Source organism: Balaenoptera ricei, chromosome 19, assembly GCF_028023285.1.
Source record: "Balaenoptera ricei isolate mBalRic1 chromosome 19, mBalRic1.hap2, whole genome shotgun sequence".
NCBI lineage: Eukaryota > Metazoa > Chordata > Mammalia > Artiodactyla > Balaenopteridae > Balaenoptera > Balaenoptera ricei.
In genome coordinates, this window is record NC_082657.1 from 50,042,085 (window position 1) to 50,059,551 (window position 17,467).

Here is a 17,467-nt window from a genome sequence, read left to right on the forward strand (position 1 = left end):
TCTCTAATAATTAGTGATGTTGAGCAGCTTTTCATGTGCCTCTTGGCCATCTGTATATCTTCTTTGGAGAAATGTCTATTTAGGTCTTCTGCTCATTTTTGGATTGGTTTGTTTGTTTTATTAATATTGAGCTGCATAAGCTGTTTATATATTTTGGAGATTAATCCTTTGTCCGTTGATTCGTTTGCAAATATTTTCTCCCATTCTGAGGGTTGTCTTTTCGTTTTGTTTATGGTTTCCTTTGCTGTGCAAAAGCTCTGAAGTTTCATTAGGTCCCATTTGTTTATTTTTGTTTTTATTTCCATTTCTCTAGGAGGTGGATCAAAAAAGATCTTGCTGTGATTTATGTCAAAGAGTGTTCTTCCTATGTTTTCCTCTAGGAGTTTTATAGTCTCCAGTCGTACATTTAGGTCTCTAATCCATTTTGAGTTTATTTTTGTGTATGGTGTTAGGGAGTGTTCTAATTTCATTCTTTTCCATGTAGCTGTCCAGTTTTCCCAGCACCACTTATTGAAGAGGCTGTCTTTTCTCATTGTATATCCTTGCCTCCTTTGTCATAGATTAGTTGACCATAGGTTCGTGGGTTTATCTCTGGGCTTTCTATCTTGTTCCATTGATCTGTATTCCTGTTTTTGTGCACATACCATATTGTCTTGATTACTGTAGCTTTATAGTATAGGTTGAAGTCAAGGAGTCTGATTCCTCCAGCTCCGTTTTTTTCCCTCAAGACTGCTTTGGCTATTCGGGGTCTTTTGTGTCTCCATACAAATTTTAAGATTTTTTGTTACAGTTCTGTAAAAAATGCTATTTTTACTTTGATAGAGATTGCATTGAATCTGTAGATTGCTTTGGGTAGTATAGTCATTTTCACAATATTGATTCTTCCAGTCCAAGAACATGGTATATCTCTCTCCATCTGTTGGTATCATCTTTAATTTCTTTCATCAGGGTCTTATAGTTTCTGCATACAGGTCTTTTGTCTCCCTAGGTAGGTTTATTCCTAGGTATTTTATTCTTTATGTTGCAGTGGTAAATGGGAGTGTTGCCTTAATTTCTCTTTCAGATTTTTTCATCATTAGTGTATAGGAATGCAAGAGATTTCTGTGCATTCATTTTGTATCCTGCAACTTTACCAAATTCATTGATTAGCTCTAGTAGTTTTCTGGTGGCATCTTTAGGATTCTCTATGTATAGTATCATGTCATCTGCAGACAGTGACACTTTTACTTCTTCTTTTCCAATTTCTATTCTTTTTATTTCTTTTCCTTCTCTGATTGCCGTGGCTAGGACTTCCAAAACTATATTGAATAATAGTGGTGAGAGTGGACATCCTTGTCTTGTTCCTGATCTTAGAGGAAATGCTTTCAGGTTTTCACCATTGAAAATGATGTTTGCTGTGGGTTTGTTGTATATGGCCTTTATTATGTTGAGGTAGGTTCCCTCTATGCCCACTTCCTGGAGAGTTTTGATCATAAATGGGTGTTAAATTTTGTCAAAAGCTTTTTCTGCCTCTACTGAGATGATCATGTGGTTTTTATTCTTCAATTTGTTAATATGGTGTATCACATTGATCGATTTGCGTATATTGAAGAATCCTTGCATTCCTGGGATAAACCCCACTTGATCATGGTATATCATCCTTTTAATGTACTGTTGGATTCTGTTTGCTAGTATTTTGTTGAGGATTTTTGCATCTATATTCATCAGTGATATTGGTCTGTAATTTTCTTTTTTTGTAGTATCTTTGTCTGGTTTTGGGATCAGGGTGATGGTGGCCTCATAGAATGAGTTTGGGAGTGTTCCTTCCTCTGCAATTTTTTGGAAGCGTTTGAGAAGGATGGGGGTTAGCTCTTCTCTAAATGTTTGATAGAATTCACCTGTGAAGCCATCTGGTCCTGGACTTTTGTTTGTTGGAAGATTTTTAATCACAGTTTCAATTTCATTACTTGTGATTGGTCTGTTCATATTTTCTGTTTCTTCCTGGTTCAGTCTTGGAAGGTTATACCTTTCTAAGAATTTGTCCATTTCTTCCAGGTTGTCCATTTTATTGGCATAGAGTTGCTTGTAGTAGTCTCCTAGGATGCTTTGTATTTCTGCGGTGTCTGTTGTAACTTCTCCTTTTTCATTTCAATTTTATTGATTTGAGTCCTCTCCCTCTTTTTCTTGATGAGTCTGGCTAATGGTTTATCAATTTTGTTTGTCTTCTCAAAGAACCAGCTTTTACTTTTATTGATCTTTGCTATTGTTTTCTTTGTTTCTATTTCATTTATTTCTGATCTGATCTTTATGATTTCTTTCCTTCTGCTATCTTTGGGTTTTGTTTGTTCTTCTTTCTCTAGTTCCTTTAGGTGTAAGGTTAGATTGTTTATTTGAGATTTTTCTTGTTTCTTGAGGTAGGCTTGTATAGCTATAAACTTCCTTCTTAGAACTGCTTTTGCTGCATTTGGGTCGTCGTGTTTTCATTGTCATTTGTCTCTAGGTATTTTTTGATTTCCTCTTTGATTTCTTCAGTGATCTCTTGGTTATTTAATAACGTATTGTTTAGCCTCCATGTGTTTGTGTTTTTTACGTTTTTTTCCCTGAAATTCATTTCTAATCTCATAGCGTTGTGGTCAGAAAAGATGCTTGATATGATTTCCATTTTCTTAAATTTACTGAGGCTTGATTTGTGACCCAAGATGTGATCTATCCTGGAGAATGTTCTGTGTGCACTTGAGAAGAAAGTGTAATCTGCTGTTTTGGGATGGAATGTCCTATAAATATCAATTAAATCTATCTGGTCTATTGTGTCATTTAAAGCTTCTGTTTCCTTATTCATTTTCATTTTGGATGATCTGTCCATTGGTGTAAGTGAGGTGTTAAAGTCCCCCACTATTATTGTGTTACCGTCGATTTCCTCTTTTATAGCTGTTAGCAGTTGCCTTATGTATTGAGGTGCTCCTATGTTGGGTGCATGTATATTTATAATTGTTATATCTTCTTCTTGGATTGATCCCTTGATCATTATGTAGTGTCCTTCCTTGTCTCTTGTAACATTCTTTATTTTAAAGTCCATTTTATCTGATATGAGTATTGCTACTCCAGCTTTCTTTTGATTTCCATTTGCATGGAATATCTTTTTCCATCCCCTCACTTTCAGTCTGTATGTGTCTCTAGCTCTGAAGCGGGTCTCTTGTAGACAGCATATATATGGGTCTTGTCTTTGTATCCATTCAGCAAGTCTGTGTCTTTTGGTTGGAGCATTTAATCCATTCACGTTGAAGGTAATTATCGATATGTATGTTCCTATGACCATTTTCTTAATTGTTTTGGGTTTGTTTTTGTAGGTCCTTTTCTTCTCTTGTGTTTCCCACTTAGAGAAGTTCCTTTAACATTTGTTGTAGAGCTGGTTTGGTGGTGCTGAATTCTTTTAGCTTTTGCTTGTCTGTAAAGCTTTTGATTTCTGCATCGAATCTGAATGAGATCCTTGCCGGTTAGAGTAATCTTGGTTGTAGGTTCTTCCCTTTCATCACTTTAAGTATATCATGCCACTCCCTTCTGGTCTGTAGAGTTTCTGCTGAGAAATCAGCTGTTAACCTTATGGGAGTTCCCTTGTTGTTATTTGTCATTTTTCCGTTGCTGCTTTCAATAATTTTTCTTTGTCTTTAATTTTTACCAATTTGATTACTATGTGTCTCGGCGTGTTTCTCCTTGGGTTTATCCCGTATGGGACTCTCTGTGCTTCCTGGACTTGGGTGGCTATTTCCTTTCCCATGTTAGGGAAGTTTTCGACTATAATCTCTTCAAATATTTTCTCTGGTCCTTTCTCTCTCTCTTCTCCTTCTGGGACCCCTATAATGCGAATGTTGTTGTGTTTAATGTTGTCCCAGAGGTCTCTTAGGCTCTCTTCATTTCTTTTCATTCTTTTTTCTTTAGTCTGTTCCACAGCAGTGAATTCCACCATTCTGTCTTCCAGGTCACTTATCCATTCTTCTGCCTCAGTTATTCTGCTATTGATTGCTTCTAGTGTATTTTTCATTTCAGTTATTTTATTGTTCATCTCTGTTTGTTTGTTCTTTAATTCTTCTAGATGTTTGTTTAACATTTCTTGCATCTTCTTGATCTTTGCCTCCATTCTTTTTCCGAGGTCCTGGATCATCTTCACTATGATTATTCTGAATTCTTTTTCTGGAAGGTTGCCTATCTCCACTTCATTTAGTTGTTTTTCTGGGGTTTTATCTTGTTCCTTCATCTGGTACATAGCCCTCTGCCTTTTCATCTTGTCTATCTTTTTGTGAATGTGGTTTTTGTTCCACAGGCTGCAGGATTGTAGTTCTTCTTGCTTCTGCTTTCTGCCCTCTGGTGGATGAGGGTATCTAAGAGGCTTGTGCAAGTTTCCTGACGCCATCAACGTTTTAAATTCCCCGACCCTTTGACCTAGTCATTCCACTCCTAGGAATTTATCCTATAGACATAGACACAATATACAAGGATATTCATTGCAACATTGATTATAAGAACAAAAGACTGGGAGCCAATATCTATCAATAGGAGATTGGTTAAATAAATGATGGCAGAATTCAATGATGGAATAAAATGCAGTTGTTAAAAAGAGTGAGGCAACTCCATATGCACTGATTAATTATCCCCCAGTGGAAAAAGCAAAGTGCAGAACAGGATTGCCTATGTGTAAACAATAACACATATTATGAACGTGGGTTTATATTCATGCATTATCTTTCTATTCATACAAGGACAGATAAGATACTTGTGTAACCTTGGTTACCTCAGGGGAGGGGAACAGTTGGCTTGAGGGGAGGGGAGATGGGCACAAGGGTAACATGCTTTTCATTGTCCTATCTATTCAAAAATAAAAATGAAATATTAAAAAAAAAAATAAGGCCACACCTTGTCCTGGGACAAAATGATATAGAATATTCAACAGGGAAACATACCTTAGTGAAGTTACCAGTCTTATTGATGTCCAGAGAATTCTGTGGCTTCTAAGCGGTAAAGAGGAGACCCACCAAGGGAGGATTTTAGACTAACCTTGGACTTCTCCACACTTTTTGATCAATTCTCTTGATCATAAAGGGATTGTAGTAATAATTGGCATTTATATACCATACACTACGTGTTAGGCACTGCTCTGAATGCATCACAAATATATTAACTCATTTCATCCTCTTAAAAAAAGTTAGGTACTATTATTGCCCCTGTTTTACAGATGGAGAAACTGGGGGCTAGGAAGGCCAAGCAAGTTTGCCCAAGTTCACAGAGCTAGTAACTGGCAGAGCGAGGATTTGAACCCAAGCAGTCTGGCTCCAGAGTCCACGATCTTACAATTAATATCTCTTGTATAAGAAATTTTCTTCAGTTTTTTGTTAATTCAAACATGATTTTTTAAAATAAATTAGTCTAATTCCATTTTTGTAAAATTTTATTTATCTATCTGTCATGTTTGGACTAATGTTTTACCAAATGTGAACTCTGAGAAATAATATCTCGTGAAGTTTTGGATGAATTTCTAACTTCTTCTTTGTGCTTTTGTATATAATATAAAATTTTGTGGATATGTATCATTTCCACAAAACAGCAAAGTCATTCCTCTGGGGGAAAAAATGTTTAAGTCAATCTCCAAGATATTTAAACACCAAGCATTGCGATGCCTAGTGCTGCAGATACCATGGTCTACAAGAATGACTTCTAAATTGTGGCAAGTCACCTGGGCCAAGGGACCGGTGAGCCTTTCAGAGGGGATTAGCCAACTGAGGAGTCGTTACCCTCTCTCTGACTCTTGAATCAGGTGATTGGCTTTATCAACGGAAACCATCTGATCATGTCACTGAAGTGCACAGTTAAATACCTGAACCTTCAAGCTCAGTGGAGAGGAAAGTGCTCTGTAAACAGATTTGTTGCTGTTCGCATTCTTCCTGACTGCCTCAGGGCACTTTCTGCAAAACCAGGAGGTAGCTTTCATGCCGATTAAATGTGGGGATTAAGCGATTCCTAAAAAAGCCAACTCAGAGCCAGGCTTTCTATGGGAAGGTGTTTCTGTGGCCTTGGCATCAAGGAACACATGGGGATTTGAATCAAAGAGAGAAAAGAACAAACACAATCTACCGAACAAACTCTGTACGGCTCTGGAGTGTCATTTTAAGTTGAATAGAAAACAGCGGAAAGTGGATACCACTATGCTGAAGAGTTAGAATTGAAGACGTTAGAAAAGAAATTAAGTTACCTAATCCATCCCTTTCTGGGTCATCCTCTACAGAGCCCCTCCACCATGGGGTCCTTTAGAAAGCCTTTTTAAAATTTTCTTAAGCAAAGGACTTTTCCCAGTTATCTAGGAAGAGCGTTTTACAATCTAATTTATTTTCAGTTAAGAATATTTCATAATAGTTATTCATTGCAGATTTTCCTTTTACAACTCCTCAGTCCTTACAATCTCACAACACTTATCAACATCTCTTTTTTCAAATCATTTTTCTTGCTTTCATTTTCAACTATTAAAAAATATATATGTGTGTAAGTGCATAGAGATAGCTATCGATAGCGATATACTAGCTGTTTGACTATGTAAAGTGTGGATACATAGTTATGGATAAAGTGTATATATACGTATTTCCTAATAATCTGTGTGTCTGTATGTGTATGTATGTGTGTGTGCATATAAATATATATATAAATAACTTTGGTTGTCCTATTTCATGTATCAGGTTGGAAATGCACAGTATGGAGGTTGGTAATTCCCCGTTATCTTGTTTGTAGCCTATTAAACTGGAGATCGGTGAAGAAAAAGACCTGCTGGTCAAATTCAATCCTTCCTATAAAAACGATTTGAATACCTGGGTGGCAGAAGAAGTTCTAGAAATCAAGTATGTGGAGCACCCTCAAGTGGACAGCCTGCACCTGCGTGGAGAAGTGAATTACCCCAACCTCACCTTTGAGACCATGGAGCTGGATTTTGGCTGTATCCTGAACGATACTGAGGTGATCCGCTACATCACAATCACCAACTGCAGCCCCCTGGTTGTGAAGTTTCGCTGGTTCTTCCTGGTGGATGATGAGGAAAATCAGATAAGGTACCAACTAGCGTGGTGATCCTGCAGAGCTCTCCCCTGCTCTTCATTTTTTTCTCCTTCGGGCTTTGCACTTGGTTTCCTGTATTCTGAGTACTGGTCTTTCATGAATACTTTCACTTCCAACAACTAATCATTGACAGAAGGAACAAAGAGCCATGGTCCATCCTAGGTTTCCAAACAGGAAAAGCAGATAAAACATCTTTGAAAGCCCCAATTGCCACCAAATTAACAAAGTGATATCCCTAAGCCTGCTCTAATTTTGAATCTAGTGGTTGGATCATTAGAAATTTATCACTAAAAATAGTCTTCATAGAGTTTCCTTAATAAGCATTTCAAACCCAAAGCACAAATTGAGTAGGATGATACATGAGATGTGTGCTGCCCTGAGCTCTACCTTCTGCATATTTCAGTGGGTTCCATTATGGCCCATATATGTACGTATGCATATAGATATATACTTATGTACAAAATAGTGGGAGGTGGTGAGCGCCGGAAGGGAAAAGCTGTCTTTACAATATTTGGGTTTAGAAGTGTCTCTCCTGTTCAATTAGAAGCTAAAGCCAACTTAATTTGGAAAACACTCCCTTAAAGACCTAGGAACAGCCTATTTCAGTCAAGCCTCAGTAACAGTTTCATGTGGGTCAAAAGCCATGTTGTTGGCCAGGATGAATGGGCTTGTGCATATTTCCTTATTGGTTGTTTGGACAGCTCAGTTTTCAACACCTGAATTTTGAATGGCCATTCTTAACTGGGAAAGCCTCATGTTATTTCTCGGCTGGTCGATGCTTCCTGTACACAGTCCTCATCTTGTGTAGGATAGCCATCCTTTCCTTTCCCGTGCCTGTTTCCATGGTAACTGTGGCTTGCTCTGGATGTCTTCCATAAACATCTGATGATGACCCAGTGTAGCACCGAAGCCGGTTCTGGGCCTGAGTGATGGAGCCGGCTCATTAGGTGCCAGTGACTGTTCAGGTTTGGGATGAAATTCTGTAGATGGTGAACATTTAAAATAATTACGGAAAAATCAGCCAACCTGACCTAATGAGTTTCGAACACCAGATTGTGTGAAGTTATTCTGATGGAACACAGCTAAATGAGTTTTTTCTATCTGGGAGCAAGGGACATGCTTTATTTATTTTTTTATTTTCGAGAGGCCATTTCCATAATTAAAATGATGACATTTTGGAAATGTTCTTGGCCAGTACTGGAGATGATACACTTAATTTTTCATTGGCTTAAGCACTCATTTAACCATTTTTTTCCTTTCTTCTTTATCTTCTAATATCTTGATACTGAGCCTCTGCTTATATTTCATTTGTTCATTCATTCAGAGAGTCACTCAGAAACCATTTGATAAGTGACTCTTATGCACCAGATAATGGGTGAGGTATCAGGGATACAGAAGTGAATAAGACATGATCACTGGACTGAGGTTATTGGGGAAACAGATGTGTAACCCATGACACATGATAGTGTCAGCCTCTGAGGGATGCCGGGGGAATGAATGCTCACAGGAGTCAGAGAAGGCTGCACTGAGAGGCACAGTTAAATGCTCCAGATGGAGAAGCAGGGAAACATTCTCAGTAACAGGAATAGCATGTATATAAGTTTGGATTCATGGATTCTGTTGCAAGTGACAAGAAACCTGACCCTAAGTAAAAATGAAAAGCAGGGACTTCCCTGGTGGTGCAGTGGTTAAGAATCTGCCTGCCAACGCAGGGGACACGGGTTTGAGCCCTGATCCAGGAAGATCCCACATGCCGCAGAGCAACTACGCCCGTGCGCCACAACTACTGAGCCTGCGCTCTAGGGCCTGCGAGCCACAACTACTGAGCCCACGCACCTAGAACCCATGCTCCGCAACAAGAGAAGCCACCGCAATGAGAAGCCCGCGCACCGCAACGAAGAGTAGCTCCCGCTCACCACAACTAGAGAAAGCCTGCACACAGCAATGACGACCCAACGCAGCCAAAAAACAAATTTTTAAAAAAAATTTTTTTTCTAAAAAAAAAAAAAAAAGAAAAGCAAAGTTCATTCACTAGTTCCCACAACTCAAAAGTCCAAGTTCATTCTGGCTTCTGGCCTAGCTTAACGCAAGGACTCAAACAGTGTTACTGGAGACAGAGTCCCTGTCTCAGCTCTGCTCTCCATCATGAGTTAGCCGCGTTCTCGGATCAGCTTTTCTCCCGTGGTCACCAAGTGCTGCCAGCGCTCCCGGGGCCATGTCTGTGCAGATTCTGAGCCACTGGAAAGGAACATGAGCCTTGGTCCCAGAACTTCCAGGAGATGCTCTCTGATGGGACCATCTTAATCACCTTTCCTGTCCCCTCCCCTCACCGGTCACTGTCAGGGGAGGGCAAAGCTCTTGATTAGCATTGGCCTGGCCGTGTGCCCCACACCAAGCGCACTGCAGTGATGACCTCAGAACCCCATGGACTGAAGGGGTGGGAGTGGGGCAGATCTCCAGGCAAAAACTGCAGTATAGGAGAAGGAATGCAGGAGAGGCAGGTGGCACGCCCCATCAGTGTCCACAGGGGACCCATCAGTGCAGCCACAGCGCAGACTTCATCAGTGGGGGGCAGTCCGGGGAGGCGAGTCTGGGCAGGTAGGTTGGCAGCAGTGTGTGAGAGGCCTGGTATTCCATGATAAGGCACTTAGACTCTTTCTTGGAGGCAGTGGTGAGATTTGTCATCAAGAGAGTGACAGAGTCAGGTTTTTTCAGAAAGATAACCCTTAGCAGCATTCAGCACAGTTGTCCAACCCCTCCTTCCTGAAACACATTCCTTTCATGGCTTGAACAGCACCATACCCTCCTGCTTTTCCTCTTGTCCCCTCGACTGACTACTTCTCATCTCTCGGCCAGCAGCAACTCTGCTGGAGTCATAGGACGCAGGGCTCCCTCGTAGGCCGTCTGCTCTTCCTGGAGTTGCACTCACCAACAGCTTCACTTAGCCCCGGTTGCAGAGGCTTCTGAATGCGTATCTCCACCTAGACCCCTCGGAGTTCCAAGTGCATCACCTTCTTGACGTCTCCTCCTGGATGTCTCGCAGGTGACTCGTGTCCAGCGTACCCCACTCCAGTCTCAGGCTCTCCCCTGCCCCCTCCCTGCCTCTCCTACAGGGCCCCTGTCCCAGTAAATGACATCACTGTCCTGGGAGGCATCCAGATTCCCTCCTCTCCCTTACCCCACGCATCACATCCATCACCAAGTTCTACCTATTCCACCTTCTAAAAACCTCTCATTCCCATCTCCACGGTTGTTACCCTAGTTGAAGCCCCAATTGCTCCTGCCTGGACCATTGTGACAGCCCCTGACTGGGCTGTCTGCCTCCACTCCTGCGCCACAGTCCATCACCCCCTCAGCAGACAAGCAATGAGCATGTCACTGCCCTAGTTTTCAGCTTTGAAGGACACCCATGCTTCTTGGGATAAAGTACAAAATACTCACTGTGTTCTTCAAGGCTCAGCATGTGCTGCCCCTGAATTCCTCTCCAGCTTCTTCTCACTTTGCTCTCCCCTTACCACACTGACTTCTTTCTATTTACCCACCATGCCGGCCTCTTTCCTGCCCAGTGGTGGTTTGCTGTCTAACTGCCCTCTCTCTACTGGACGTTCTCCTTCACCTAGTTAGCCCTGCCACCTCACCTAGTTAGCCCTGCCGCCTCACTAAGTCTTCAGCTTAAACTTCCTTCCCCAGGAAGCCTTCTCCGAGACCCTGCCCTACCCAAGGTCCCCTGTCATAGGCACCAGTAGCCTATCTCCTTGGTGACTCATCACATTTGCAACTATGGCTAATGGTCAACTTCCTAGCTGGCGCTTAATCCCCATGAGACTAGGGAGCACATCTGTTCTGTTGCCTCTGGATCCCAGAGCCCAGCACAGTCCAGAGCACAGAGTAGGTCCTCAGAAGGTATCTTCTAGTTAATCAGCTGCTCTCCCTGCCCCTGGTGTTTGTAGTGAGAGGAGAGTCGTTTCATAACTGGTTTAACATTCTTTTCTGTTGGCTTCCTGGCACCTGCCAAATGGAAAGGTTCAAGGCATAAATATCACCTTGAAGAGAAAAAAAAATGCCACTTGCTGTCTAGACAGGCTCTGTCTGTGCAGCCCGTCAGAAAAACATGAACCACTCATTGGCTAAAGGTCACTTTTATCAGATATACCAACACGAACCTTTCTTTTCCAATCAGAATTCTTCTAAGCCTCACAACTAGTAAAAGAAACAAAAGGATAAAAGAAGTTTTCTTCTTCTTTTATTAGGCAGGATATGAGGAGGCCTAGACTCTCAACATTCCTGCCTGTCACAACACATATACATCACACGTGTGTGTGCGCATGCATGTGTACATGCATGTCTGTGCATTTGGGAATGAGTGCGCGTGTGTGTGTGTGTGATTTTGTAGGGAATTCTGACTCAGACATTCAAAGCATCTCTCTTGTTTGAGCATATTTTTGGTTCCAAGTTGGCCCTCATGTCACACATAAGAACAAAGAGAGAAGTAAAGTGGGCAAGCATGTTAGGTAAGCACCCCGTAAGCCAGTCATTGCCTTAGAAACCCACTCATTCATGCGAGTCCACGTGCATGACAGAGCTCTAGACTGAGTTTGATAGATACCAGTCCATGCACTCACACGTACGCAAGTAATGAGGAAGCTGGGAGGACATATCAGGGCTGGGCATGGCTGCCGCCGGCACAGCAGCACTGTAGAAACGTGCCCTTTCTTCGGCCTAACTGCTTAGCCGGATAAGAGCATGATGCTTTGTGGCATCTGTGTGAAAGGGGAGCACAGGGAGGCCCACACTGAAACCAGGCTTTGCTTTTAAGAGACCAGAGAGAACCAAGCAGATGCTGGCTCAGCTGGCGTCTGTGCCCAGACTCAGAGCTGCAGGCTGAGGCGATGTTAGAACTTGGAGCATGTGGGCCGCATGGTCCCCAAGGACAGCTTTGCCTTTTTGCTTCCAAATCAGATTATAAATAAACCAAATACAAGAGCCTAAGGGAGCCCAGCCTGACAGCAAGGGAACATGTGTTGTTCTCACACTGATTTTTCTGTGATGAGCATCAGTTGTCCAATATTGTGATTGGAAGAGGAGGATGGAAGGGCTGGAAGTGGGGTGGAGGGTCCTTATCGCCTGGATGCTTCTGTCTGTCTCTTCATCACCCCTCAATTTCTCTTGCTTTGAAAGTGGAACTTTTTAAAGACATGGTATCGGTGGTAGTTGAGGTCCTGGGCTGTGGAATCAGACATGGCTGGTTAGAATCCCAGCTCTGTCCTAAACACATGACCCTGTGCCCTGGTTTACTTACCTGTAAAATGGGGATAATGCAGAAACCGAAAAGACTTGCTGTGAGCACTAAATGTTTATAAAGTGCATGTGTCTTTGAGATGACACATGAAGGAAAAATCTGAACTTGGTGGCTGTTTTCAGGTCTCAAAGGGTCCCTTCTTCTCCATTCCTTCCCACCAAGTGCTGCTAAGTGAAGCACTCCCCAGGATCCTGAAGTGTTGGAACCATAGGGTCCTTAGACACCAACATGATGGACTCAGCCCCTTTTCCTTCTGAAGGATAGAAAATTCCTTTCCTGTGCCAGGCCACATTCATCAAGGCTGAAGCCAGGCCCTCAAAGGCCACAGGCCGTGTGTGCTCAGGAGGGCCAGGCCCAGAGTGCCCTCTGTCTTCCCCACCACTCCTCCCTGCAACCAGGTAAGCCCAGACCCATGATCAAGGACCTGCCCCTGCTTTGCCCAAGGGCCCAATCAAGAAAACAAAAATGTTTAGGGGGAAAATGAAACATGGTTTTTTACTTTTCTTTCAAAACAAAAATAATTTTATTGAATCCCATGGGTCAGGCACTGGGCATCCTTGCGCCCCAGCCTTCCAGGGCTGCTCAGTGTGCTAAGAGCCCAGCCTCTAAGGCAGCCTTCTACTCAGCCGCCTGCCCCATGTGACCTTGGTGGATGGCTGAGGGTCCCTGAGCCTTGGCTTCCTTGTCTGAAATGAGGGTGATTATAACAGCACCTCCCACATATGGATGTGGTGAGGATTGTCTCAGCCCCTACTGCAGAGCTCTTGGATCTGTGTGTCACATAATAAATGCTCAGTAAGTGTCAGGTGTTACGGCCATTCCTTTATAGAGGAAATTGAGTGGATTGGCACCCCTGTAATGCTAATACAGGACCTATTTGAGAAGCAGAATCCCAGAGGTGGCTTGGAAACATCTCCTGAAATCAGTCAGAAGCCATTTCAGGACACAGAGAGGCCTCACGGGGTCTGAGGGCCGCAGGTGTCTCTTGCTAGCTTGAGCTTCTGTCCCTTCAATAAATATCCCTCTATCTTCCCCACAGGCCCTGCACCTCTCAGAATCCTTCAAGCTTCTGCAGTTGTATTTTTTTTTCCCACCTCCCAGAGAAGTTTAGATAAGAGACAAAAGTGAGCATGGAGCCTGGGGTCTAGAGGGAAAGCAGTTCTGATGAGGGAGCAAAAAGGGTCAAAAGAGGGAACAGAAGTGGCCACAGCTGGCCTCAGGCAAAGTGCTGAGTCAAGCTCTTATGCCCCTCCCATCCCCTTTCTTCCCTAACTCTCCCCCTGCTTGTACTTGAGCCACAATGACAGTTTAACAGCCCAAAGAATGAATCCAGTGCAAACAGGGGCTATCCCCCTGGCCTGTATTAGATTCCTGTTGCTGCTGTAACAAATTGCCATAAGCTGATGCTGGCAGGAAGTAGACAGCACACCTGAAGTCTTAGTCTAGATGAGATTAAGGAAGGTAGCAGAGGCCTGAAGGGACAAGGGATGAGAGTCTTAACCAGAACCTCTGTGGCCTCCCTTACCAACTCAAGGTGTTATGTGACCTGCTCTTCTGAGTCATGTATGGCTGAGGGTTGAGGGGAAGTTGACCTTAAGAATATTCACTGAGCAGTAGGGCAGAAGTACGGGGGGTTAGAACTTCAACAAAGTATTTCAAAGGGGACCAATTCAGCTCATAACAGTCTTTAATTTAAAAAAATTAAATCAGTAAACATGTGAATAAACATTTGAAGAGTAAAAAGGTCATGGTATCAGAAGCCCATGAGTCTGGGAAATGGTAGCAATATGACTGGAAAATTCTGCAGGGCCAGGTCAGGTCTGGTGTTGTAGGCCATGCTGAGGAGTTTGATTTTTTCCAAAATGTAGTGAAAAGCCATGGAAGAGTTTAAAGTAAGTGAGTAAGAGAGAGTGACATGGGCTACCATGGACCAGAGTCAACAGAAACGGTAGTCCTTAGACTAACAGAACTGCAAGAGGTCATTATCAACAGAAGAGCAGGTCATTGTCAAAGGGGGAGCAGGCTCATTAAAGGCACTTCTACTGGGTATACTTAAGGAAGAAGGAAAATTATCTCAGACATATGTATGTCTGAGATGCAAGACGGATTTCTGAACTAAGAAAATGGTATATTATGGGTAAAATTAAAATACCATTAACTACATAAAATAATAATGTAAAATATTAATATAGGACTGAAATACTATATAGTATGGAAGGGGAGAAATGAAAGATTTTAGGTCTTTGAGTTGTTCCAGAAGAGGGAAAAGGTAAGCTTTAAACATAAATTTAAGTAAAGAAAAGAAGTAAAAGTATTTTATTACTAGAAGAAGAAAAAAAGTGAAGGGGAAAAATATAGTCAATCCAAAATAAATTAAAAATTAGGGGAAGGAGTGACATGGAAAAGATACACAGAAATAAATAAAAATTACAAAATAAGATGATAAAATAAATCCAAATGTATCAGTAGTTGAAATCACTGTAAATAAAACTAAGGAAATGATTGTGCTTCTGGATTTTACTCACAATTATTTTAAAAAGAGATACCAGAAAAATAAGGATACAGTAATATAAAAGGATGGGAAAAGATAGAACAGGCATATAATGGAGGGAGTTCTGAGGAAGCTATGAAACATCAGTTAAAATAGGCTTCATTTTTTAAAAATTTTTATCGGAGTATAGTTGATTTACAATGTTGTGTTATTTTCTGCTGTACAGCAAAGTGAATCAGTTATACATACATATATACATATATATATATATATATATATATATATATATATATATATATATATATATATATATATATACATACACTCTTTTTTAGATTCTTTTCCCATTTAGGTTATTACAGAGTACTGAGTAGAGTTCCCTGTGCTATACAGTAGGTCCTTATTAGTTATCTGTTTTCTATATAGTAGTGTGTATATGTCAATCCCAGTCTCCCAGTTTATCCCTCCCCCACCTTTCCCCCCTGGTAACCAAAAATGGACTTTAAAACAAAAAAGCATTACCAGAGGTCAAGAAGGTTACTAGGTCAATTCACCAGAAAGATATAATAATCCTAAACTTCATATATCTCAAAACATAACTTCAAAATACATAAAGTGGGCTTCCCTGGTGGCGCAGTGGTTGAGAATCTGCCTGCCAATGCAGGGGACACGGGTTCGAGCCCTGGTCTGGGAAGATCCCACATGCCACGGAGCAGCTGGGCCCGTGAGCCACAATTACTGAGCCTGCGCGTCTGGAGCCTGTGCTCTGCAACAAGAGAGGCCGCGATGGTGAGAGGCCCGCGCACCGCGATGAAGAGTGGTCTCCACTTGCTGCAACTAGAGAAAGCCCTCGCCCAGAAACGAAGACTCAACACAGTCATAAATAAATAAATAAATAAATAAATAAAAGAACGTGAATTTCTTTAAAAAAAAAAAAAAGCAAAACTGGGCTATTCATAAAAAAAAAAATACATAAAGCAAATCAAATCCCCTATCTTTAATAACACTCTCTCGAGCAGACAGAAAATCAGCAAGACTATATAGCTTACATTGCCGCATGTAGTAGCCACCAAGCCTCATGTAGCTATTTAAATTTTTTTTAAACTTTTTAAATTAAAAATGTAGCTCCTTAATCACACTAGCCACATTTTAAGTGCCCAGTAACCACATGTGGCTTGTGGCTGTTGTATTGAGCAGCACAGATACAGGCCATGTCAGTCACTGCAGAAAGTTCTATTGGACAGCTCTCCTACAGACAATTCGAACACAATTAACAGGCTCCATATAATATATGTAGAACACCCCACTAAGAAAAAACTCTTCCAGCCCTATGGAACACTTATGAAAAATTACCGTATACTAGGGCTTAAAGCAAATCTCAACAAATCTGTTATGTTAGAAATCAATAACAAATATATATTTAAAAACAAACAAGTAAAGAACATAGACATTTTAAAATACACTTCTGAATAACCTATGAGTGAAAAAAATCACAATGAAAATTAGGAAATACTTAACATTGAATGATGATGAAAAAAATCAGTGGTAATGAAGCTGAAGTGTGCTTTTAAAAAAATTTTATTGGATTATAGTTGATTTACAATGTTGTGTTAGTTTCAGGTATACAGCAAAGTGGTTCAGTTATACATATTTTCATTCTTTTTCAGATTCTTTTCTCATATAGGCTATGACAAAATATTGAGTAGAGTTCCCTGTGCTATACAGTAGGTTTTTGTTGGTTATTTATCTTATGTATACTAGTTTGTGTATGTTAATCCCAAGCTCCTGGTTTATCCCTCCCCCCCACCCCATGCGTCCCCTTTGGTAACCATAAGTTTGGTTTCAATATCTGTAAGTCTGTTTCTGTTTTGTAAATGAGTTCATTTGTATAATTTTTTAAAATTAGATTCCACATATGAGTGATATCATATGATATGTCTTTCTCTGTCTGACTTCACTTAGTATGATAATCTCTGGGTCCATCCATGTTGTTGCAAATGGCATTATTTTGTTCTTTTTTATGGCTGAGTAATATTCCATTGTATATATGTACCACATCTTTTTTATCCATTCCTCTGTTGATGGATATTTAGGTTGCTTCCATGTCTTGGCTATTGTAAGTAGTGCTACAATGAACATTGGGGTGCATGTATCTTTTCGAAATATGGTTTTCTCCAGATATATGCCTAGGAGTGGGACTGCTGTATCATATAGTAGTTCTATTTTTATTTATTTATTTTTAATTATGAATTTATTTGGTAATTTTATAATCCTCTATTGGCATATACTTTTTTTAAAAATAAATTTATTTATTTATTTTATTTATTTTTGGCTGTGTTGTGTCTTCGTTGCTGCACACAGTCTTTCTCTAGTAGCGGCGAGCAGCGGCTACTCTCCGTTGCGGTGTGCGGGCTTCTCATTGCGGTGGCTTCTCTTGTTGTGAAGCGCAGGCTTTAGGTGTGCAGGCTTCAGTAGTTGTGGCACATGGGCTCCGCATTTGTGGCTCACAGGCTCTAGAGCACAGGCTGAGTAGTTGTGGTGCACGGGGCTTAGTTGCTCCACGGCATGTGGGATCTTCCTGGACCAGGGCTTGAACCCGTGTCCCC

General features: G+C 41.2%; 1 protein-coding gene across 22 annotated transcripts in view; it reads left to right on the top strand.

The window, feature by feature from the left end:
- HYDIN (HYDIN axonemal central pair apparatus protein) overlaps window positions 1–17,467 on the top strand; it is a 446,648-nt gene that overhangs the window by 269,307 nt on the left and 159,874 nt on the right. For all 22 annotated transcript variants that reach the window (XR_009499152.1, XR_009499153.1, XR_009499154.1 and 19 more), the window contains one exon: window positions 6,751–7,064. Coding sequence is in view for 19 of the 22 variants with exons in the window: in XM_059905589.1 (XP_059761572.1) it covers window positions 6,751–7,064 (314 nt within the window). In the remaining 3 variants the exon portion in view is untranslated. The remainder of the gene's footprint in view (window positions 1–6,750; window positions 7,065–17,467) is intronic.